Here is a 27,318-nt window from a genome sequence, read left to right as displayed (position 1 = left end):
TTCCCTGACACAGAAAACCTATATATTATTTCAAATACACAGTGAATTTAATAGCTTGCGTCAAGGTTGATGCAATGTTACTGGGCCCTAAGTTCAGGTAATCTAAACTTGTAATTTGCTGTTGTTTAAAACTGCTCAGTTTATTGTTTCCCAGTTAACTGCTCAGTGCTCAGTGGTTATTAAACACCTCGTTTGTCGTCATTATTAAACAATCACAGTTGATGTCTCGATGAAAGTTCCAAACTGAAGCTGACTCCCAAAAGCATGCCCATGACTCTCTCTCTTGACAGCAGGGAGTCATTATGGCAAATAAGACATCATTGTGGCTCCTAAATTTTCATGCCTTGGGCAAACACTGTATCTTCCTACGAATCTCTGTTCTAATACAGCCCTTTCATGAAGCAAGTGTTCAAAAGAGTATTTGGTTGCAATCAGATTTAGTTGTGCAATCAAAAGTGTCTCAAAAGTGGTCATTCGTGAGCCTCTGTAATTCCTGTATGCTTTGGGAAAACTAGAACCTCTTCCCCAGTGTGATGTCATCTAGACAGAACTCAGTCATGTAATGGCCAGGTCAATGGTGTCTTCATAGCCTTCATTGCCAATGGACAAGCTAGCCATTAGATTCTTGTGTGTCACATCAACACATGTCCCTGACAGATGAGAGATAATTTGTGTCCCCACATTTGCTTGTATCAGTCAAGCTAGATGAAAGTCGATGTAGCACATATTCTGATAGGGTAGAAAGAATGGAGAATTTCCACCAGGGGATTTTATGAGAACCAGGAAATATAACCATATTAGAACAGAGGTTCATAGGAAGATATGATAAGTAAATTCTGTTCGAAGAGAATGATCAAAAAGGAGAAATACAGCTGACAAAGTGTTTCTCACAGATGCATGAATTTTGAAAGTGTCCCACATATGTCAACCATAAAGGCTTGTGAAAGCTTGAAATAAAGCCCTAGATATGTTGTAACTTTGATTGAGAAATTTTTTAGCAAGAATTATACAATATTCTTTGAGGTTTAAAGACGTTAACAGTATGTTGTATTTGAGTGAATTGGATCAGGACAGCATGGGTATTGGGTGGATATTTTGTGTTAATTGGGTACACATGCGTGTATTGTATGGACATATCTAGAAGTGAGTGACAGAAGAATATGAAAAGTGAATGTTGCTATGAAAGCAGTCATGGCCCATATTGAAAAGGGATGATGATTCTGAAGTGTTTCATTGGCTCAGAAGAGTCCATTCAATGACTGAAAACAGCAAAAATATAATTTTTAAAATTTTCCCAAGATAACATGTTTTCAATAAGCTGTTCTCATAGTTTGTTGACCTATGTTTGCAGGTGACCTTTCTCTTCTTGAAGAAGCCATGAAGAAGGTCAACAGCATGAAGTAAAAGGTCAAGGTCATGTGTGGACAATTTAGTTTTGATGTTTTTGCCTTCTCAAATATTACATTCCATATGTAATATGTACAAGAAAATCCAGATTTCATCTTGTTATGAGAAAAATCAACTTTAACTGCCTAATAACAAAGTGTATTAAAAAAGTGTATTACTTAGCTCAACATTCACATGAATTTTGTGCAAATTTGGCAATTTTTTCACAGGAACACATTTCAATATGAGACTGCCCTCATCATATTCTGGAAGCAATTTATATGGAGACTGGAAAATTTAGATAAAATATGTCATATAAGCACATCTTGTGGCTGTGTATTTTCTGTGCCAGACACTGTCTATTTATCCAACAGTCTGAAGTAAAACACTTTCCGGAGCATTTTCTTGCATTTGATAAATGAACGTAAAATCTCACAATATGAAATGGTTGTTCCCTATAGTAGACACAAAGATTAAAGTGCTGAATTATATATGAAATGACTTTGATTTATTCCTCATTATGATCTCAGTTCTTTTCTTTGTAGAAATAAATATCTGTGATCAGGACATCTTCCTGATAAACATGTTAGCTGTAAATGTAGAAGGTGAATTCTGCACAATATATGTTAATTGTTGCTGTTAAACATATAATTACAAATGTTGAAGGTGAATTCTGCACAATATATGTTCGTTGTTTCTGTTAAACATATAACAAACAAATGTAATAGGTGAATTTTGCACAATGTTTTTTGTTGACTGTTATTGGTAATGAGATATGTATGTTACACTATGTGTACACTATGTACACCAAGTTGTTTACTGCTAGTGTTGGTTGTGGTAAATCTAGCATTATAGTCGTTTATGAGCAGCTTTATCATACATACTGGTAGATGAGTAAAGCACAAACATGCTAACATGGCAGCTATTCAAGGTTGTATACATTCCTGGGTCCTGTTTCACTGACCATTCATAACACTATCACAGTCATTATCGTCTAGTTTAACACAGACATACGAGAATCGTAGCGCTATGAACGCTTTATGAAATGGGACCCTGACCAATATAGGCATCATATTTCCTGGCAGCTTGGAAAATGTTAATGTCGTTTTCTCAAGCAATAATATTATCACTTATCAACTATTTGGAAATTTGCCATTTGCCTTAGACTTGAGAAAATCTTGGAAATTGGTTGTCCCAGTTTTTTCGCTATTTTACATAATTATTTGCCCGACTTCTGTAACAGACATACAGGATATATATTATATATACTACTCTTGCTTGTATTTAATTGGCTCTAAATGCTTAAACATTTTACCTTCCACTGTAAATATTTCTCTAATTTGTCAGGACAAACGAATAATTTCTGTCAGTGGTTAGTGAAGCTTCTAGTGTTTCCATAGAAGGTCAGAATTGTACAATTATTAAATGTGGGTGAGGAATAGTAGTCAGTTTCTTCACTACAAAAGTATTTAATGGTGTAAAAGCTGTATAATCATTCCATGTCTTATTAAAGTGGGAAACAACAATACTTGAAATTAATCCGGTGATACAAACATGTAACTTGGAAACCTATATTTTTCTATTTTAGGACATAAACTTAAATATGTGTTTTGAAAGGAAGGTCTTTTCCAAGATTTTTGACATCATCTGTGCATAGTGATGTCAAACTTGAGTTTTTTTGGTACAATGTATGTCTAAATGTCTAATTGTAGTGTTTAGGTTTTTGTACTCTGTGATTTTCCTTTTGAAGTTATAACTGGTTTATCAAATATCTTTTTCGTTACCAAACTAAAGTAAAACCTGTGTCTCTTTCTCTTTTTTAATATGATTTAATATTTGCCCGAGTGAAATGTAAGTTGGTTAAATATCTTTATAAATCACACTGAAATTATTTCAGTCCTTAATCGTCGTCTTGTATTAATCTAGATTCACACCAATGTGGATGTTTTTATGGGCACATGCCAACATAAGCAGAAACCGGTGTTATATTTAGAAAATATGAATGATATGATGTTTTGTGGTGTTTTATTTGTGTTGTGATATCTTTATTGTCTATTTTAACAATTGCTTACTGTTTTTCTTCTTGGTACATATTATTATGTAATGAATAATTCACTTGTATTCAAATTTAACGAACATGTTGAAGTCTTAAACTTGAATACATTGACAGTATTTTTTGACAAAACCTGTATATGACATTTTGGTAGCTACAAGTGTAATATATTTTATAACAAAATAAAATGACAGATATAACAAAATGTATTAGTTTAATCCAAAAATATCAAACTTTTAATAGTCAAAATAAGTGAAACTTGTTGGTATGTTAGTTGTTTTATATGATCTATTCATATACTGGTACTGTCTCAAGGGTGTATTACTTACAGGGCTTTGGGCAATGGTTTCATAAAGTGTCAACAAGCATAGCTGTTAATTTGCGCATTGCTTAATGATGTTTATGTTCTATTTTGTTTGTTGAAGAATATCAGAAATGTACAGACCAGATTAATTAATCTTTTTCAGTTTTTTAGATGAGTCTTCTCTTAAAACTTAAAATGTGTATTTTGTATTTCATGTTACTTTAATCTTCGTGCTTTTATATCTGAAGTATTTGTATGAAAAATTAACCTTATGTAACCATGGCAATATATGATGTTGACTTCAATGAATATTGGTCAGTAGAATCTCTTTATTTATCTGGTCTTGTTTTCTATAGCATACTTTCATAATGTAGGCATATCATATACTGTGGTATGCTATACTACCCTTATCATGACGTATATTATATATCATACACTATATTTTAGAAACTGGGCTTATTGAAGCTCATTGCTTTGGTTTGAACCCTAGTCAAACATGCTAAAAAGATTATCAAGCAAACATTATCGTCTTCTCTCATGATTGGAAACATAAAATATGTGAGGCCAGGTTTTGGTGTTCCTGCCATGATATTGCTGGAATATTGCTAAAAGCAGCATGAAACCAGACTCACTACCTCATGATTGGACAGGTTATCACTATTGGTCAGTTTTCTATTGTTCTCTACCATTTACAGTGGAAGCTGTTTAAACCTGTATCTTCCAATCCGGCAAGTTATCAACACTGGCATAAAATCTCAGTCCTGTTCGTACATTTACCATCAGCCCTACAATCTGACATGTTGTCTAAACTGGACTATTTCTTCAATACCGATGAGTGCCAGTTTAGACAGCATCATGAGTGTCAATTTAGACAGCATCATGAGTGTCAATTTAGACAGCATCATGAGTGTCAGTTTAGACAGCATCATGACACTAAACTGTCAGCTTAGACAGCATCATGAGTGTCAGTTTAGACAGCATTATGAGTCTCAGATTAGACAGCATCATGACACTAAACTGTCAGTTTAGAAAGCATCATGAGTGTCAGTTTAGACAGCATTATGAGTGTCAGATTAGACAGCATCATGACACTAAACTGTCAGTTTAGACAGAATCATGACACTAAACTGTCAGTTTAGACAGCATGATGAGTGTCAGTTTAGACAGCATTATGAGTGTTAGTTTAGACAGCATTATGAGTGTCAGTTTAGACAGCTTCATGAGTGTCAGTTTAGACAGCATCCATTGTAATTACAAGGTCAGTGTACAGTGAAAATATGTTCATTATGGGATGGAGATGCTACACACTGGATAAAAAAGGATGGGGCATATTTTTGTTCAATTGTTTGATAACCCTGATTGGTGTTGAGGATTCTTGGTGCATTGTTTTAAGGTACAAATATCACAGGGATACCTTCAATGATGTCCATTCCTGCAACTTCCTTGTAGTCTGTGATAGATCGTTATATGCATATCTAGCAATAAAGTAATATCATTGTTAATGCTGTATTCTTGTCATTGGTTGATATGTTGTGACCAAACGGGATGGGTCTAACAACATAACACACAAGATCCAGTTCATTTTGTATTCAGCAACATCTGTGTTATAAAGCAGTGTCGTGAAGCAGCCATTCCCATTGTAACCTTCTCTCTGTCTCTGTGCTTTCACACACACACTGTCTTTGTCTTAAACTGTCACCCTCGTTCCCTCTCTTTTATCAGCAGATCTTTCATTCTGGGCCAACGATGGGATGACCCTTGTCATAAGTGCCTTAAGCTAACACCAAGCATTGAAACCTTTGTCCACAAACGCTAGACCATGTGTGTTAAAGGAATGTCCCGATTACTTTACCCAAGTATTTAAGGACAGATATACCTTAAACACCCTGTCACATATTATAGGACTTTTTACATACCGATGGAATCCAGTAAGGGAATGCAGTAAGGCACAAGTGTTGTATATTCCTTTCCAGTTTCTGTACATTCGTTTTATGTCACTGTGAGTGAACGTCTTGGATTAATTAAAGGAAATCTTTACACTTTCATGTGTTCCAATACTCATTTCCATCTATATTAATACAAGTGAAAGCCACTTGCATGGTTTAGTGGTTAGAGTGTCTGCCGAGAGAGTAGAAGGTTGTAGGTTAGAACCCCGAATACATCACCGAAAGATATGGTACTTGCTGGCCCTTGCCAGGTGCTTCTCATTAATGGTTACAACAAGTACTGGTCGTCTCGAAGGCAGTATAATACGTGGGGTAGTCATCTTTGACTGTGGCATCTCTCTCAGTCAGCAAGAGCTGATGTCATGGATGATACACACAGCCACACATACTCACGCATGTACACCATCACTTTATACTTATGTATTCTTAAGTACAACGTAAAAATCCATGTCACTTCACTTCACTTCATACAAGTAAAAGTAAGTAAACTGTTCTTGGAAAGTTATACAAATCTTCAAAAGGCTGTCCACTGCTTACATGTTGCTGTAATGCAGATAATAGTGGACTTCAGAGCTTAGGCGAGCTTAGTGGTTGATGTTCCAATCCTTGACCACATGGATGATTCAGGTTTCTGTTAAATAATATGGTTCCTGTGATATTGCCGGATTGTTAATGGGAAGCACTTTGAGACTGAAATAAAGATGAATGACAAACTGTAACAAATAGATTACTGAAGGTGGTACTCAAATAGCGTTACCATTATTCAATGTCAATCCACAGGCAGTGAGAACATTCAAGGGTGGAGTCTACAGACATTACCATGTGCATTAACTACTTATCTAAACTACCAGATGCACCGCCCTCTAAAACAAAGTAATTACGACTATCATTATCACTGCTGCTCACAACTGAGTACATCCGGTGGTTGGTTGACCAATGCTAGGCGCCAACGCTTGTAATTATATGAAGCTCTTATAAAATATTATCCACGACGCTTCAAAGACACATTCTCAGATGTGGCAAAAGAATGAGTTATTTCTCCAACAGTGACCAGATACCTGACTTATTTCTCCAGCAATAAGATGGTGAAAGAGTGGGTTGTTTTCAAGCAATATGGTGGTGTAAGAGTGTGGTCAAGTGTCAGACAGTACGGTAATATGAGCGTGGGTTATTTCTCCAGCTGTAATATGGTATTACATTATGAGACGGATTATTACTCCACCCATAAGATAGTGTATGGCGGGTTATATCTCATGCCATTAGGTGATATACTCCAAGAGGCGTATAGCTAAAACGGCACTGACGCAGAACAGCACTAAATTTTGTTTGGCGAAGACGGCTACTGATTTCCGGGGGAAACGGCTACTGATTTCTGGGAGAAAACGGCTACTGATTTCCGGGGGGAAACGGCTACTGATTTCTGAGAGAAAACGACTACTGATTTTAGGGCTAAAACGACTACTGATTTTAGGGCTAAAACGGCTACTGATTTCTGAGAGAAAACGACTACTGATTTTAGGGCTAAAACGACTACTGATTTCTGGGAGAAAACGGCTACTGATTTCCGGGGGGAAACGGCTACTGATTTCTGGGAGAAAACGGCTACTGATTTTAGGGCTAAAACGACTACTGATTTTAGGGCTAAAACGGCTACTGATTTCTGAGAGAAAACGACTACTGATTTTAGGGCTAAAACGGCTACTGATTTCTGAGAGAAAACGGCTACTGATTTTAGGGCTAAAACGACTAAAACGGCGAAAACTGCACCACATATAAAACAAACTATGACGCCAAGTTTTAGTTTTTTACTTCATTTTGTTACAGCATTAGCCAGACTATAATCAAGGGGTCTTGTATTGTTTAGAAACAGTGTTGGAAGGAACTGTAGGTGTATTGTCCCTACCCTTGTACTACATGAAAGGAAAGTCCCTTAAGATAGTACTAGGGTAGGGCCTAGACACCCCCTTTGTTATGAAAATTCCTATATATACTGCACAAAATATGTTAGGGATATTTGTATTTTTATGACTGATATTTTATCAGAATGTCATTGAATAAATACATCATTACTCATAATTTTAAAATTTACAAATATCCCTAACGTGAACTAATTTTGTCCAGTATAGTATTAGGGTAGGATCTATATACCTTTACGCCTTTCTAACATTGTTTCTCAGCGATACAAACCCCTGTGGAATGTTGCTAAAAGCAGCGTACAACCATACTCACTCACTCACTCACTCATTTCATTACAATCGCATTAGCACGATTATAACAACACTTTCATCATCGTACATATTGTTATGTTCATTCACTGAATTATTGGTCCATCATAGAACATCATGAACATCTTGAGAGAAGTTCGGCCAGAGACAAGGCACCGGCGTTGGAAGACCTCATCCTGTCTTGCCGACGACAACTTTCGGAAGTAAGCCTTCAGACGGCCGTCTTGAATGAGCCTTGTCTACAGGGATAGACGTCTGGCTTCACGGTGGAGATCTGGGATGTCTGTAAATCCCCGATGACTCCTCTACCACACTGATGTTCATTCGCCTGTGCCAGCTTGAACAGAAGAATACGTATCTTTATTAAAGATTTTAAAAACTGAAATTTGAAAATGTCAGAATAGTATTACAATATAATAATAATAATAATCTTTGATATTACATTTAATGCTAATTTGATAAGAAACGTATACCTTCAATAATGTTGTTTGTCCTGACCGACCGCGATGTTGAAGACTGACCAGGTGCAGGGGTTGAATGCCTGGTGGAAGATCCACTGATTTTCAAAGGAACTGGTCATTTGGCGGTTCTTGCTACATGACTGTATGGGTGGGAAACCTGAAAGTGTCTTGTGATACCTGCCTCGGGAAGAAATGGCAGCGATACCAACTTTCGCACAGACTTGTGGATGTCCTCCTCCTTGTAAGCTAACTGTTATAGTGCTTGAATAAATGAGTACTTATATATATATAACTTTTATACATAAAATATGTTAAATATTTACAAAATGATTGTTAAAAGAATACGTTTTATTTAATCAAGTTGTACTTAACTGGAAACCGAGCTCTTAACTTTTCCGCCATGCTGTCCGTGTCTGGTGGAACAAGCATCTATGGACGTAGATGCGAGCATTGTTTTCTTCAGTCCAGGATGGCACTCTTTACTTGAATGTTTGGAAGTGCCTCTAGCAGATGCACCTTCACGTAATCAGATGTCCTTCGTCTTGACATGATAACAAAGACAAGAGGCTCAAGCTTAAAGTTCCTCTCGGCAGGCACAAAAGCATGAATAGTGAGTAATTGATGGTACGGCTTTTTTCACAACCTTCCATATATCGTCAATAAACCACTGCGTATTTGTACTTTAAAGAGTTGTAAGTGTCGGTCAGTGGAAAACGCGAGATGCCTCTCCCCTACTGTTTCCTACGTCAAAGCCAAACTTTGTAAAAGTTAAGTACGGCTCCTTTGGATTAGTTCTAAAGTTGAATAAGGCCACATAACATCACAGTGTTCGCGGTAGGTTTTGTAAGAGTGCGTGCAGAAATAAAGTTATAAAAGCGTAGTCCAACTCGTCTGCGTGTGAAATGTTCATTACAATCCTGAATCATTTCAAAATTTATTGCTTTTGTTTTATATGTTGCTGTTTTAAGATGCTTCTTAAAATTAGGTAGATCAGAGTCTGTGCGCAACATATTATTTGCGTGTTTCTTTGCGTGAAAAACGCAGGTTTCTGCGTTAACACGAGCACAGCGGTGAAATAGTTCATCCAGTCGCCCATATTTTGGATAACGGACCTAGATGATCCAGTGGATCCACAATTCACTTACAACGTTATGTTTAGATGTCTATGTGAGCGCCCTCAAATTTTCTTTCCCCAATGGTAATGAGTGTATGTTTATCAGCATCTTGTCCATGGGTTTCAGTGGGAAACCTCTGGGAAAAGCAGGTAGTCAGGTATTCTTCCTACCAATACTAGATGCCCGAGAAGATCCGGGGTGGAGCTGGTCTTCAGCAACCCATGCTTGTCGTGAGAGGCGACTAACGGGATCGGGTGGTCAGGCTCGCTGACTTGCTTGACACATGTCATCAGTTCCCGATCGTTCCCATATTCCATATGGAATTAATTGCGCTTTTTTTCACATATTTGCTGTGAAATAGAGAAACACCTTCCTTGGTGGTATATAAAACATTTGGGACGGGAATTTCGTGGTAGATTTGTTGGACACAAGCGCAAATGTCTCTTTGTTCTTACCTATTTTGAGTTTAGGAATCCAACGCAAAAGAGATATGAGCAGAAATTCAGGTGTTTAGGGGCAGGTTGAGGGTAGCGAGGGACGGCTTTGATTTCTTCCTGTGTTAATATTCTACTTATTCTGTTATGACATATTCTTGGGCAAATAATCAGGCAATGCTTACTGTAAGAGGTCATGTTATTTTGAGACCTTGTCAGTGTGAACAGCTCCAACTTGTCGAGTAGGGCAGCAAAACTTTGGATGACAGCTGGTTGGGACACAATCGCTTTTTCAATTCGCTTTTCTCTTTTTCAGTTTGTTTATTCTGCCGATGAGTTACATATGAATGAATATAAAGCAATACTGATAATGACTAGTCGTCGAAAAGGATGTAAAGCAATATATGAGCTTTTTAATGACACGGGAGTGTTTGCCTATTCAGCACACGCTCTTTCATGTTTGCTGTGCTTTGTTTTGTACATTCATGCGATTTTCATCCTTGTTAGGCATTTAATGCCCACCCGTGATGATTCGGATTAAAAGTGATCTTCAGTAACCCGTGCTTGTCGTAAGAGGCAAATAACAGGATGGGTGGCCAGACTCGCATACTTAGTTGGCACATGTCATCGTATCCCAGATGTGTAGATCGATACTCATGCTGTTGATCACTGGATATTGTGGTACAGACTTGTTTATTTACAGCAGGACTATAGCTGTGTGCGGCATAAAGCTTAACTCACTCACACAGTTAATGCCCATTAAAATCGGTTTGCTTTCCACTGATAGGCATGAACATTTACTGGTTGCATTGTGTTTGATATTTATATAACACTGATGTCTTCATTCTTGCGGGACGCAAAAATTCGATTCCACCCTTTTGATTTACACGGCAATAAAATGTACACAAATGTACATTGTAGGTTTTCATATAGCCTGACTCCTAGGTCATGTGACTTTAAACTGCCTCACACTGAAGAACATATACAACTCTACCATGTCTTGCCTTGCCTTATTTTGCTTCTAGAATGCGACAACTCTACCTTGTCTTGCCTTTTCCAGAGTGACTCTCACAATGTGACATTTCTGTCTTGCCTTGCCTTGTCCGAAGAGGCCAGGATAATACGACATCCCAATCGGATCTTGCCTTGTCCAAAGGGTCGTTTAAAGTAGCGACAACTCTACCTTGTCTTGCCTTTTCCAGAGTGACTCTCACAATGTGGCATTTCTGTCATGCCTTGCCTTGTCCGAAGAGGCCAGGATAATGCGACATCCCAATCGGGTCTTGCCTTGTCCAAAGGGTCGTTTAAAGTAGCGACAACTCTACCTTGTCTTGCCTTTTCCAGAGTGACTCTCACAATGTGGCATTTCTGTCATGCCTTGCCTTGTCCGAAGAGGCCAGGATAATACGACATCCCAGTCGGATCTTGCCTTGTCCAAAGGGTCGTTTAAAGTAGCGACAACTCTACCTTGTCTTGCCTTTTCCAGAGTGACTCTCACAATGTGACATTTCTGTCTTGCCTTGCCTTGTCCGAAGAGGCCAGGATAATGCGACATCCCAATCGGGTCTCGCCTTGTCCAAAGGGTCGTTTAAAGTAGTTCTTTCTATATCTGTGGTTCAGGAAAAGACACACGATTGAAGATGTTCCAGAGTTTACCAGTGCCATCATGTGTGTAAGCATGATCTGCACAAATCGTTACGACCTGTCGTAACTCAATAGTTTAACCACAAGCTTACTAATGTTGTATCGCTATGAACCTTTTGTGGATTAAGGTCCCGCTTCACAAAGCGTTCGTAGCGGTAGCGTGATCGTAACATTGACATAGACTTACAGCAGTCGTCCCGTTACGACTGCGTTGTGAAAGTGGCCCCAGAACTCCTAACTAAATATAGCATTTGTCTTATATAGGGCAAACCACACGTACCACACGTACCACACGTACCACACGTACCACACGTACTTACTGGAAGTGAACAGGTACGGTGTATTTCACTTGGAACAATTACACTTGGAACATTATACTACAACGGATTACCCTACCACATATATAACACGTTCATGTGATATAAAAGGCTTTACCTCCTCGTCATGGTCTTTTTAACGCTCTCCGGTGGTATAAACGTTGGATGCTCATCATCATTTCTAACAGAGCTCTCTATCGAGCAACTGTAACTACACACTAGATGCAAATTACTGGGCAAGATCCAGGGTCCAGCATCTTTGGCAGACGTCCCCCCCCCCCCTCCCCCCAGGGGGGGAGGGATTATGTGACAACTTGGCACAGGACACCGCGAAAACGTTCTATTATAGTTAGTCTAAGACCTATTCACCCCAAATGTTGACAAGTGGTTGCTCATACATCCAACTCAAAAAATAAATACAGGCTTAGAGGTCTAATTAATGGTTATTTGTTGTTTAACCCCGCACTCAGCAATGTTCCAGTTATGTTCCAGTCTGTAAATAATCAAGTCTGAACCAGACAACCCAGTGATCAAAAGCATGAGCATCCATTCATTGGGAGTACGATGAGATGTGTCAACCAAGTCTGCCAGTCTGACCACCCGATCCCGTCAGTCGCCTCCTACAAGCATGGGTTGCTGCAGACCAATACATGCATTAAGCAGGATCATCACGGGTCTCCAAGAATGTAGGGTTCTTACTAGTGCTTCCACTGCAGTATTTGGTGACTTGATCAATAACAGGTATGTTGGTCGTGTCACTACGTGCGGGTTAAAGTAGATGGCACCGTTCCCCGAGTGCCGAGTTGCGCCAATGGAAATAGACATCACACTAGGAGGAAGATCAAACTGTAGCAGATGTTTGACGTTTAAAGTAACACCAAGCAGTCGGCGTTTGGTAGAGACAAACCAAGGATTCGAACCAACAACAAGAGGATCCTGCCGACTAAGGTACCACGCTTCACACCACCTTTGTCCCTTTCTCACACTGACATAAGACACAACGTTAATGTCTGATGGAAACGAATCCTATTTCCTTTACAAGGCAATCTAAGTGTGTATTACATTAAAAAACGTTAAACAGGTGCCTGAAACAACACTAATGTGTTAAGAACAAAGTGTGTAAATCATTTCGAAAATTATTACATACATAAGGCCACCATGAAACCCCCGTGAAGGTCCCGGGGTAGAATAGGCCGTCAGCAACCCATGCTTGCCATAAAAGGCGACTATGCTTGTCGTAAGAGGCGACTAACGGGATCGGGTGGTCAGGCTTGCTGACTTGGTTGGCACATGTCATCGGTTCCCAAATGCGCAGATCGATGCTCATGTTGCTGATCACTGGATTGTCTGGTCCAGACTCGATTATTTACAGACCGCCGCCATATAGCTGTAATATTGCTGACTGTGGCGTAAAACTAAACTCACTCACTCACTCACCACCATGAAACATAAGGCACCATGTAATAATGTTGCTTTGTAAATCCTGAAAGGTTTCATGGTCTTCTTACAAGACGATAAACTCCCAGTCTCGAGTTGCCTCAGGGAAAACCAAAGGTCGAACAATGCACAATATAAGGGCTTTTGTCTTTATAAGCCTCTACAAATAAGAGCAACATTATTGCAAAGTAAGCATAATTAATGCTTGTGATATTTGCTGCAAGTGTTACAGTAATTATCAGAATGTACTACCTCTCTCTTCACGCTTGGCACGTTTTCGGATATAGCACCAGTAAAATTAGCACTGATCGATTTATGGAAACGGCATATCTGGTATCTATACTCACGATACCAACTTTGGTTTTGTCGATTTTCTTGGATTTGATAGTATCGACTATGATTTTCCACGATAATGACATGACGCACAACAATAAAATTCATCGATTAGTTTTTCGTGATATTTGCAAAAGGAGTTTTGCCTTGTATCGTGAGAGTTTTCGGTGCATAATTTAATATCATATTTATCTTTCAAAGAATAATGTCCTTCTGCTGACATGATTTATGTCGTCAGATCGATCAGTATTGATCTGTGTTATGTACAGTCTTTAAATCCAATTATATCTTTCAAATGTGGTGTTTCACAGGTAGTCAAGTGACGATCGAACGATAGCTTCAGCGTGTTGATGGGTGACTGTGCGTAGGCACGGAGTAATGTTGTTTTGTCCTCATCTTCGAGATAGGGAAAACAAAAGATTCCAATATATTGTTGTAAATGTGCTAAAGGCTTACTTCCTATATCAGCTGTCATTAGAATACTGATTTCAAAGTGACGGCTAGTTATTGGCGTGTTTGTCCCAAACCCCGCCCCACAGTCTCCGACACCACCCTTCCCCATTTCGTGTAGGTTTACACATAAAACATGCTGCCTGTTCTGTCTGCCACAATCACCTGTCTGATATATCGATATATATCAAGTCAAGAATAATTATTGATCTTCAGTATTCCAAGCTTGTCGTAACAGGTTACTTACGGCATCAGGTGGTCAGACTCGCTGACACATGGCATCCCAGTTGTGTGAATGCGCATGATGCTGGTCACCGGATTGTCTGGTCCACATTTGATTATTTACAGACCGCTACCAAATAGGTGGAATATTCCTGAGTGTGGTGTAAAACTAAACTCACTCACACTATATTATCTCCAATTTGCCCTTCCTGGTAGAGGATCACACGCATGTGTGCGGGAAAGAGGGGTTAGAATTAAGTTTCACAAACCAACCACGACACTTCGTAACCCCCATACTTTAACATAGACTTTCAGAAGTAGCGTTACGATGTGTTTGTGAAATGAGACCCAGCTCCCACTGATACCCGTTACCATGCAAATGCATCAGAAAGTCAATTACTGACCTGAACAAAGAAAGAAACATACGCGAACCTGTGGTTCAAGTCAAACATAGGGAAATGCACTGGATATCCAAGACTTACAAAAAATGTTTCGACTTCACCTTTTTATATTTGCTACTATATACTAACATTGAATTTGTTTATCATATAACCCATCTGCCAGTCATGTGGTCGAGATAGGTCCTAATACTTAGACGTTGTTGAAAGAGAACGTGAATCTGCCAGTCATGTGGTCGAGGTAGGTCCTAATACTTAGACGTTGTTGAAAGAGAACGTGAATCTGCCAGTCATGTGGTCGAGATAGGTCCTAATACTTAGACGTTGTTGAAAGAGAACGTGAATCTGCTAGAACGGGAATGTGTTTGTGTGCTGGGGACCAGCTGACCGATCCTGTACGAGTTCGAATCCCGAATCAAACTGAACACCCAAGAAGTACCAGAGGATGAAGTTTTCTCTGAAAGTTTACCATAAATATAACGTAACGCGTGTTGTATTTATACCTCATAAAAACACCCCGATCAATGGTCAACTTTGATCGTGTCACCAGGTACTTATCTTTTTTTTTCGCTCACCATAATGCTAGATCTGTCATCTTGCAGGTATCGATCATTGGGACACTCCTCCTCAGTGTATGAAACATCAAACATAACGGGAAGCTCACAAGGACTGAAAACTAAAAGGTGCTGCTGGCCCTCTTAACATGTAACTAGTCCTGCATTGAAAATAGTAAACTAAGTTTAAAAAGTTAAAATAACGTAATTAATAATGAGTTACTTGCAGTGAGGCAAACTTACACATGTGCAAACGGAAATTGAAAAAAGATAACTTGGTGATCACTGTTGATTCATTTACTGCTATTTGAATCAGAAAAGAACAACATTGTTCTTGGCTGAAAGCGTTCTCTAGACCAATCATATTTAGTGTGAGATAAATAGGTAGTCCTGTCTGTGGACGTAATGGTTTGATTGATCATGAATATACAGACGTCGAGCTACCACAGTTGTAAATCATTTTCGAAGTATTCCCCGTAGTCAGTGACACGATGAAATATATAACCTTGGAAAAAGTATTGGCCTACTGTCTATAAAATAAAGTTCTAAGCCCACCATGTTACTAGAAGGCACTGGGTCGCCTGTCAGACGCTATTTCATACACTAACTATCCTCCCACGTAAAGTTGGCATGAGTCTTATAACAGTAATAGTTATATGTGTTGTTATATAGTAATACAGTTTATTAGTAATACATTTTTTAACCTGGGTTGTACATCTTTATATATAGTAAGACGTTATGTGACAGTGCAGAGTATCATATGGCTCACTACACGAGCAGCGCCCGAATTCAGTGACAGAAAAAAAACGAAGCCTAAAATATCACATGGTTCATGAGAATGCTAGTGGTTAAAGCGTTCGCTTGTCACGCTGAAGACCCGAGTTCGATTCCCCACATGGGTACGGTGTGTGAAGCCCATTTCTGGTCTTCCCCGTTGGGTATTGCTGGAATTAAGCTAAATGCGATGTCAAACCCATACTCACTCACTCACTCACTCACTCACTCACGCACGCACTAAAGCATCAAATGCTTCCTTGTTTAAGACTAATATGCCCCGTTGTCATTCACACCTTAGGAGTGGCTGTAACAGAAGACGTAGTGGATATAATGGAAGCGACAAAGGTGTTCTTATGACATCAAAAGTGGAGGAATGGTAATTTACAGCGATTTAACCAGCTATGTAAGCAAAATGACAAAATGTCACACAAACATTTGCTGTGGGGGAAGGTGACACCTTCGTGTAAGAACGATTAACTCTTTAGGTGTCATAAAAGCAGACAATCCCCTCCAACACCCTCCCACCTGATCCCACCCACCTGCAATGTCACGTGACAGGTATCTGGTGTTCAGTGGACCAAATGATTTGTTGAGTGTATCGAATACCTGGCTCCACACACCATTAGCTTTGATAGGTAATCTCGGCTAATAGACGACAGAGACTGCAAAGTTCAATAATCTGCCGAAGTATGATTAATCGAAACACACAATGAAACGTCCGTGTTGATGTCAATAGGTTCCTCGATGGCAGAAAGTAACGGTACTTAGCGTTAATATTAATCAACATGAAAGGAGGTCTTGTTTTCCGTTGTGTTCTGTCTGAGCGTTAATATCCCATAACACAAATGTGATTTTGTTGTATGTATGTTCAATTTCTCAACAGAATCCTCTTTTAATTTTAATACATGATTTGGGAACGGGTAATGTTGACAAAGACTTAAGTGTTCTTGTGATATGAAATGTTGAACAGAATAAACAATGTTCATACTGACGGACAAGAACGGACCCACGCGTGTTTCACACGTGTTAAAGATGAATTACATTTATTTTACTCAAACGTATTATTAACCGATTGAGACGGAATGCACCACTCACTCATTCATTCAACCCACTCATCCACTCACTCACCCACTCACTCATTCACCCACTCACTCACCCACTCACTCACCCACTCACTTATCCTTTAGTCAGGGAAACTATACAGAGATTATCCCTTCTCTAACCAACAAGACTGTCATGCATCCAGCCCAAGCAACCAACCAACCACTTATTCACTCTCAACCATTAACTCACTCATTCGCTCAAAAGTTCAATCACCCAGTCAACTCGCAATAAGCCAGACTCCTTTATCCACACAATGTCTAGAGACAACATAAAATGTAAAGTTTGTGTTTTTATGTTCATAAAATAATATATGATTAATCTTAAAGATATGCTGAAAACAAAGTCCCTTACTCGGTTCATGAGCATGACAATGAGCATGAACATGTCTTTATGAATCGCTATCCCACAGAGATGACACCGGGTGTTCGCAAAAAGGTGAGTGGATCCTGCTGCAGAGGTGGCACTCGTCACAAACACACGCACAGTCGAATCTTTTGCCTGAACGAACGCGGAAACAATTCAAAATCGCCGCCACTATCAGCTACACACAAGTCACGACCACCTTCGTGAACTTTCAGTAATTACATACAAATAAATATCACAGTGAGTGAGTTTAATTTTACGCCGCTTTTAGCAATATTCCAGCAATATCACGGCAGGGGACACCAGAAAATGGGCTTCACTCATTGTACCCAAGTGGGGAATCGAACCCGGGTCTTCGGCGTGACGAGCGAACGCTTTAACCACTAGGCTACCCCACCGCCCCTTAAAACACACAGTAACCATGAATGCATATCCGTAAATCGAATACTTATTTTAAAGAGGTATTAAACGGGAATAAAATAATAAACAGTTGCATCCAATTTGCTAAAATGTAACATGCTGTGTTCATAGGTTGCGCATGTCTCAGTTTATACCGTCGCAGTCACTGAACGACAACCACAGTGAACGTAAATTGTTTAATCGCCATAATATCCAAGTGGTAGCAAATATCCATGCTGGCAAGCAAATCTATAACGTCATCTTACTAAAACATTGGGTTCATTGTAATTAATTAGACTCCTCATATGGCTTCAACGATCACATCTGATCCTCTGTAGCATCATCATGTCAACGTTTTGTATCTCAATCTTGCCTTTGTATATCAGTTAGGCTATCAGTCACTCTTATGTACATCAATTAGACTCATTGGCTTCTATCACTAACCCACTCCACTGTAACAATACCACAACGATCACATCTGATCCTCTGTAGCATCATCATGTCAACGTTTTGTATCTCAATCTTGCCTCTGTATATCAGGCTATCAGTCACTCTTATGTACATCAATTAGACTCATTTGCTTCTATCACTAACCCACTCTACTGTAACAATACCACATCTGCCTTTGTACATTTTACTCACTTTCATCTAATAAGTAACTGCATTTAGATGCTTAAAATCATCATTCTGGCATCATGCACACTGCTAGTATATGTACAACCTGCAAAACTGTTCAGAAGACTTGCGACATCAGACGCGTCACGATCGCTTTGTGAAACACTCCCAAGAACTCTGTCGAAATATTGCACAGGTCTTAGAGAACACCACTGCCCTCATACCGGATGTCAACAGGCACAGTGTATTACATTTGGAGCATTTCCACTCGGAACACTATACCACAATGCCACGTAACACATTCATGTCATAGAAAGGTGTACTCCCGATTACCCAACATTTGGATACTTAAGTACACAGATGGATTATTGGATTAAAAACAGGAGGTCAGACTCACTTTCACTTTAGGGGTGATCGGTTGGACGTGTGGACATTGAACATAACATAACGGAATGGAGTGTCGATGTTTCTTACGTCGCTGATAATATATCATATTTGATCATCAGTGACACCAAATTCCATTACAAACATATCCGCATCATTGATCATAAAATCACTTAAACAGACATGGGCATATACCGCTGACATTCATGAATCCGTAAGGAAGCATTGAAAAAGCAACTGCATCAGCATTTGTCATATTCTTCGAACATTCTCAAATAGGTGAATGACGAATATCATTAAATCGTCCTTTAAAGAAAACACATAACACTGTTTATTTTTTAAAATGTCACAACCGTTGTTGTGTCACTACCGTAGCAAATACTCCCAGTGTCCATGCTGCAACAGTATAACATTCCCCATTTAATCAAAATTATTTTTCTGTATATGTCTATATTACAAGTGTAATTGTGTTAGGCAGTAGAGCTTCAAATAAACACAATGTAATTTATATTGTCATTTTGGATTTTTGCTATATATTATTACTTTACATGTGCAAGTTAGAAATAAAAGGAATATTTTGGCTTATTTGAGCAATAAATATAAAATGCGCAAACTCATTAACCATGTTATTTTGTAAAATTAGATGTATAAATATATACGTACAATAAATGAATGCTATCCTTGATTTTCTTCTTATGATAATGGCGTTACAAATTTAATAACGGCATATGTCATTCTGATTAAAGGTTGGAAAACCGGGGACACCCCGTAACTGCTACGTGCTAGATGCAAGGTACTGGACATGCTTTTAAAGAGTGATTAGTATTTTTTGCCTTTTTCCGCTCCAGACAAATGTGTATTATCAAAAAATTTTTATATCGAACAAACCAATATCTACAATCATTACATAATTACGTCTTAAGTAGATGGGCAGACGGTACTAGAGCGTGGAGTCTTATGTTCCATTTCACCGTTTTTCAACCTGTGGCCATGCAATGATATCTACTGTGATGTCATTTCAATAAGGTCCACCAGCAGCAGTGAAAATGTCTCGTTACTAGGAATAGAAGTCCATTAGTAGAAGGGGGAGGTCCACAGCGCCATGACCTTTGCAGCAGTGATCTGCAGAGCACTGGGAAAATCTGTTATCAAAAGGAATGGACGAGTATCAACCGCTGTTGGCTTGTCACCAGGAACAGAGATTGGTAACAATCAAAACAAAACAACTGATGGGTGCCCACCTAAAACAGTCACTGATATATCTGAATAAACGTATCAATGGTCCATGCGCCGTTCGAAGGGTTTAGTGCAATTGTTTTCTTATAGACTAAGATCGACCTTTTGACATTTCATTGGTTGGTCAAAGCTAGAAAAATGTCGTTTTGACTCGACGTTATAGGAATGTCCTTAGAAGTACATGTTGCCGGTAAGCCATATGTTTGCACTGTTTGTTACCTTTTATATGTTAGGAAAACACTACCTGAAAACTCTTACCTAATAGCTACGCTCTTAGGTCCGATATATTTAAATACCATCTGCATTTTACTCGACAGATGCATACATGAAACATTACTCTAAGGTAGTACTACCCGTTGACCATTCTTTCAGCTTAACACGTTTGTTTGCGCTTAGGCAGAATCCAGTAGCAAAATGCTTGTGAGGTCCTTAGGAATCACTATTTGGCTTAACATGAGATGGCTCAAAATAGTGCAGTGGCTTAGGTACGAAATTCATGTTGATCGTTACACGCCGGACTAAAGCATGAAACTTTGCAAAGTGCTGGACAGTATCATGATAACAAAACATATTTCCGGAGATGCCAAATTTTAGGGGCCCATTTTCCGAAATATTCAGACGACGTCCAAGAAGGACGCAAGATAAGAAATACAATTCTAACACTTTATGACTTTGCCCCGCTTTATTTTAGCAGAAGCCATTGCACAGTGCTAGGGAATATCGCGATAAAATATTATTTTGGGATGTGTCCGATATGTGACCCATACGGACACGGCTGTTCCGTCTTTTGTCACTAGCAAGAGGTGGGAAGCAGTGTTCAGGAAGGGAGGAAAGAGCCGAGAAAGTGATAAATTATTGATGGCTGACGACTCAAAGAGCCAAAGCAGTAGGCATCTCTAAAGTGATTTGAGAATGTTCTTATGAATGGTCTGGGGATGGGGATGACTAAGGTTCCATCATGCGAGTTCCAAGGCTTCCAAAGGGGGTAGGGTGTTTGTGGGGTCAATATTATGGTTCACCATGATATATCTTTGGTGACTGCATGGGATTATGAAGGCTAGACGTGGACGTCTTAGGATGCATAGCTCCACCAGGACCATTCACCTTTGCACAATTGCGTAGTCGGGGTGTTTGCAATGCACGGCTATGGCTTTGATCTTCCTTTGTATTCGCCTGATTTGGCACCGTCAGACTTCCACCTTTTCCCCAATCCGAAGAAAGAGTTCCCTGAGTTCCCAGGTATTACGCAGGTGAAGATGACGTCATTCCTGCTGTGGACTTCTACACCACCAGGAAGACGCTTTCCGCATCACTAATAACTAGGGCACTGCATATTTGACATATATGTAGAGGACGTGGATGGATTATATCAGAACGTGGCAACCAACGCCAGGAAAACGTTCCATGATACCGACTGTAGGACATATCCAGCCTCCCCTACTCCCCGCCCCTGTCCCCACCCCTTGACTTGCACCTCTTCTTTGAACGATAAAGCCAACGTACCTACAAACGTTTGGCAAGTGAAGCCAGACTCAGAGGCTCTGCCATGTATGTTGGCGGTCTGTAGCAATCGGGTCTTGACCAGACAATCCAGTGACCAACAGCATGAGCACCAACAGATTGGGAATACGATGTTATGTGTCAACCAAGTCAGCACTTCATCTGACCACCCGATCCCGTTAGTCGGCTCCTACAAGCGTGAGTCTGTTAATACAATTACACGTATTAACCGTTATCTTCACGAGTCTCCCAGTATGTATGATTCTTAGTAGTGCTCCAGACAGACTGCAGTATTTGGTGACTTGATCAATAACATGTATGTTGGTCGTGTCACTACGTGCGGGTTAAAGTAGATGGCACCGTTCCCCGGGAGTTGAGACAATGGAAATAGACATCAAATAAGAAGGAAGATCAACCAGTCGGAGTTTGGAGTAGACAAACCAAGAATTCGAACCAACGGCAAGAGGACCCTGCAAAATAAGGTAACATACCTCACACCATCTTTGTCCCTTTCTCATATTGACGTATGCCATAAGGTCTATAACGTTAATACATCTGATAGAAACGAGTCCTGTTTCCCTCACAAGGCAATCAATGTGTATATTGCATTAAAACACGTTATACAGGCAAACGGGTCCCCGAAACAACACTACTGTGTTAAGAACAAACGTGTAAATCATTTCTATAATCATGACATACATAAGGTCACCATGTGTTAATGTTGCCTTGTAAATTCTGAAAGGTTTCAAGAACGTCTTACTTGGGGGTAAAGTGCAAAAGCGCTTTATTTACCCAGTTGCCTTGTAAATCCTGAAAGGTTTCCGAGTCTTCTAACTAGAAGGTAAAGAACAAAATAGATTTCTTTGTCCAACTGCCTTGTAAATCCTGAAAGGTTTCAAAGTCTTCTAACTAGAAGGTAAAGAACAAAATAGATTTCTTTATCCAATTGCCTTGTAAATACTGAAAGGTTTCAGAGTCTTCTAACTAGAAGGTAAAGAACAAAATAGATTTCTTTGTCCAATTGCCTTGTAAATCCTGAAAAGTTTCCGAATCTTCTAACTAGAAGGTAAAGAACAAAATACATTTCTGTACCCAATTGCCTCAGTTACACCCGTAGGTCCAGCAATTCACTATGCAAGGAGCTTTATCAGCCTCTACAAATAAAAGCAACATTATTGCAAAGTAAGCATAATTAAGGCGACCTCTACGGTTCATGTATTTGCTGCAAGTGTTACAGTAATTATCAGAATTTACTACCTCTCTCTTCACGCTTGGCACGTTTTCGGATATAGCACCAGTAAAATTAGCACTGATCGATTTATGGAAACGGCATATCTGGTATCTATACTCACGATACCAACTTTGGTTTTGTCGATTTTCTTGGATTTGATAGTATCGACTATGATTTTCCACGATAATGACATGACGCACAACAATAAAATTCATCGATTAGTTTTTCGTGATATTTGCAAAAGGAGTTTTGCCTTTTATGGTGAGAGTTTTCGGTGCATAATTTAATATCATATTTATCTTTCAAAGAATAATGTCCTTCTGCTGACATGATTTATGTCGTCAGATCGATCAGTATTGATCTGTGTTATGTACAGTCTTTAAATCCAATTATATCTTTCAAATGTGGTGTTTCACAGGTAGTCAAGTGACGATCGAACGATAGCTTCAGCGTGTTGATGGGTGACTGTGCGTAGGCACGGAGTAATGTTGTTTTGTCCTCATCTTCGAGATAGAGAAAACAAAAGATTCCAATATATTGTTGTAAATGTGCTAAAGGCTTACTTCCTATATCAGCTGTCATCGGAATACTGATTTCAAAGTGACGGCTAGTTATTGGCGTGTTTGTCCCAAACCCCGCCCCACAGTCTCCGACACCACCCTTCCCCATTTCGTGTAGGTTTACACATAAAACATGCTGCCTGTTCTGCCTGCCACAATCATCTGTCTGATATATCCATGTATCTCATGTTAAGAAATCATTTTGTCGTAAGAGGCAACCAGCGGCATCAGGTGGTCGGACTCGCTGACTTGGCTGACACATGTCATCGTATCGCAATTGTGTGAATGCTCATGATCTTGGTCACTGGATTGTGTGGTCCAGAGTCGATCATTTACAGATCGTTGCCATATAGCTGGAATATTTCTGAGCGTGGCGTAAAACTTAACTCACTCACACTATATTATCTCCAAATTCCCTCACTCTCTTCAGTCACCGCGACATCTATGTGCAGTAGTGTCCCCTTCCTGTTAGAGGATGCGGGAAAGAAGGGGTTAGAATTAATCGTAAGTAATCCATGCTTGTCGTAAGAAGTGACCAACGGGATCGGGTGGTAAGTCTCCCTGATTTGATTGACACATGTCATCGTATCCTACTGGCGTAGAATGATATCCGTGATGTTGATCACAGACTTGTCTGGTCCGGTCTCGATTAATTACAGCAATTCCCACTTTGTCAAGCTACGGAAATTCATAGAGCTGGGACATTGTTGAATGTGGCGTTTAGCAAGAACTAGACCATCCAAACCTAAAATACATTAAAAAGGGACATAACTACATACTACATGTTTTCACTTTTCAACATAGCATCACATGTGCAAAGAAATAACACTCGTGTACATCTACATGTAAAGGGGAGTCAATACGACACATGGCGTTAGGCCAGCGGGACGGGGATGTACACATTAACTAACCAAACACACAAATTTAATTATTTTACGACCGTGTCCTTCCTTGTTTGAACAATCTGGTAAAAGTATATAATTATTCCTATATTTACCTACCGGGTCATACAGGACGGAAAGTACAGGGTGATAAGGTGAAATCGTTAGACTTTAGCATTCGTGGCCCAGTGGTGCTAAAAGAGTCCTTTACGCTATCGTTGTAAACTCTACTAAGCTCCGCTCCCTGACGCAATCAACAGACTTGCCTGCAAAGAACGACATGAGAGGGTTGGTGTGTGCCATTAACTCTCTACAATCATTGTGTGCTTTGCTGTGTGCTTGGGGGAGCGGGAAATTAATTAATGAGGTGTATGATCACTTGCTAATCAATACTAATATTCCCACAAAATGAAGGTAAATACTAGCGTTCTCTGTTCTCTCCAGAGACCTGGCTTCCAACGACGGGAACCCCGCGCTCTGCTGGTACTCGGCTCCAGATTCCGGCAAACCCACCACGGCTCCGGATCAGTGCCATATGTAGAACGTTCATCATTGGCTCGCTGATAGGATCGCTGTTAGGTCCTTTGGGGACCGACTTTGGGATTTCATTGCGAAAAATGAAGGTTTATGATCGGCAATATTGACTTATAATCAAAGAGCGATTAGCTGTAAGCGGTGCTATTCATAACGAAATGCTCTCAATGGTATTGTTATACTCTCTGCGCATATTGGCCTCATGTCGATGTTAGGAGCTTCTTGTGGTGAAGTTAGTGGCATGGGGAACAAGTGCTAATTTCTGTTAATGCTTTCCTTGAAAATTAATGGACTATACAGTGAGCCATAAACTGCAGCTATAAGTGTGCTAATATGCGCTTATAGTTTGTCGACACTGGGTGGTATTAACGATTAAGATTCCTTCTTCATTACAAAGGTAATATAATTCTGTTCGCAAGAGGATGGGTTCAGTTGACATCGATAATTAGTGATGTGATACGCCATTAGAACCTTACAGAAGACGGCAACATTGCCTTTGCTTGAGCAGGCTACAAAGTTGTTCTGCCATGCAAGTACAAGAAGTTAGCTGATGAATGTTTCTTCAAGTGGGAAACAGCAAGAATAACGTCGATATTTTACAATCAGACAGACAGACAGACAGACAGACAGACTGTTTATTTCGACTATCACTCTCACATTGTACACTTAAAGAAGAAAAACTGGCACATAAAGTGAGACGCTTTACATTTAGACCCTAGAGCCCATTTCAGAAAGCGATCGTAGCGGTAAGGTGATCGTAACTCATACGTTACCATACACTTACGACGGGCGTAGAGTTACGACTATGATGTGTTTGCGAAACAGTTCCCTGTTTTGCAGGGAGACCGTAATGACAGCTGTATGTCCATGTCATTGGACAGTCGCAGTTTTGCTTCGATAGCTTTGAGTATGATAGATCTGGGCTTGGTTTAGAAGTATTTCGTAATGGGACAAACAAACCAGAGAATGAAAGCATGAGCAACATACACGTCATCGCTGTGTGACGTCATGCAGTGGGCCCAATAAACATAAGAGTAAGCATAAGAGATATGCCTAATATATTCGAGCCTGGAACAAATTCACTCAGAATTGTTTACCCCTCAATATCATCAAAAGTATACTTCAATTTGGGTAAGAACAATACATGTATAATGAACATGTACATGTGTTAAGAAAAGTCCACATATGTTTGAAGAAACAGGAAACATTTTCATTGTCATAATAAATCTCTACTTAAAGCATTATGGGTATATATCATTCGAATGTATGAATCGCGATAACCCTGTGTGCGGTGAACGTCAGCATCAATCCCCATTAACATGTGTCGACCATTGGGAAACTCCTCCCACGTCAAGTTGGCACGAGTCTTATAACAGTAATAGTTATATGTGTCGTTATATAGTAATAACGTTCATTAGTAATACAATTTTTAACCGGGGTGGTACATCTTTATATATAGTAAGACGTTCTGTGACGGTGCTAAGCATCATGTGGCTCACTACACGAGCAGCGCCCGAAATCAGTGACAAAAGCTCAAAACATCGAACATATGAGGCAGTGAGATGGCTAATTGCTATTTCACGACTGTGTCATCCCTTGTTGGAACAATCTGGTAAACGTATATATTTTTTCCTATATTTTCCCAAAGGATCATTAAGGATAGAAAGTACAGGGTGATAAGTAGAGGGTCAAGCCTAGGACCCGAGTTTGATTCCCCACACTAGTACAATGTGTGAATTCCATTTCTGGATGCTAAAGATATTGCTAAAGGTGGCGTCAAAACCATACTCACTCACTAAGTGTTACGGTTAAGAATTTACCGTGAGAAACGATGTAAGAAATCCTCTTGTGAACCAGCAAAACAGGACAAAGACAAGTCACAAACGTTCAAATTATGTATTACTATGCAACGAGAGCAAGGTATACAAGTTCACAAGTCAATTTCACAATACTGATTTCAAGTACAATTCAAGAAAGACAAAATCTAGGTCAATGGGTCACAAAATATAAATAAATATAGTAAACTCACCAAAGTCTTAGTGCGAGAAAGAATCAACTATGTAGAATGTAAACACAGCGATCGGTTTGACAGCAGATAATGTAGATTCAGGCGTTGATGGATTTTGATGATCAAGCGTTGGCAGTAATGTATATCCTCCAGTTATGTGAATGTGTCGCCCTCAACACGGCATCCAGCCTTTTTATATATACACCCAGTCATTTCCCGAAAGACACACACGACCATCGTCAACACTGTGGAATGCCCTCGAATAAGTCTCCCGGAAGTAAAAACAGAAAACTAGGAGCAGGTAAATTCCGGAAAACCAGAATCCTAAAAGTGTTGACCTTCTATCAAAACGAAATGTGACCCATTATATTTAATATTCAAAACACTAAATAAGTATTGCTTAATCAATAACAAAATATACAGAAAATACACACTCGTAACACGCGT

At 39.5% G+C, this 27,318-nt stretch overlaps 1 protein-coding gene and 1 long non-coding RNA gene across 5 annotated transcripts in view; one reads left to right on the top strand and one right to left on the bottom strand.

The window, feature by feature from the left end:
• The window catches only part of LOC137286678 (phenylalanine-4-hydroxylase-like), a 37,509-nt gene extending 31,726 nt beyond the window's left edge, over positions 1-5,783 (top strand). For all 4 annotated transcript variants that reach the window (XM_067818656.1, XM_067818654.1, XM_067818655.1 and 1 more), the window contains one exon: positions 1,352-5,783. In XM_067818656.1, coding sequence (XP_067674757.1) covers positions 1,352-1,404 — 53 coding nt within the window. In that variant the 3' untranslated portion in view covers positions 1,405-5,783. The remainder of the gene's footprint in view (positions 1-1,351) is intronic.
• LOC137286679 (uncharacterized) overlaps positions 1-27,318 on the bottom strand; it is a 178,027-nt gene that overhangs the window by 14,064 nt on the left and 136,645 nt on the right. The window lies entirely within an intron of this gene.

Source organism: Haliotis asinina, chromosome 6 (assembly GCF_037392515.1).
Source record: "Haliotis asinina isolate JCU_RB_2024 chromosome 6, JCU_Hal_asi_v2, whole genome shotgun sequence".
In the NCBI taxonomy this organism is placed as follows: Eukaryota; Metazoa; Mollusca; class Gastropoda; order Lepetellida; family Haliotidae; genus Haliotis; species Haliotis asinina.
Note: the sequence above shows the minus strand (reverse complement) of the source record. Positions and strands in the feature narration are given on the sequence as shown.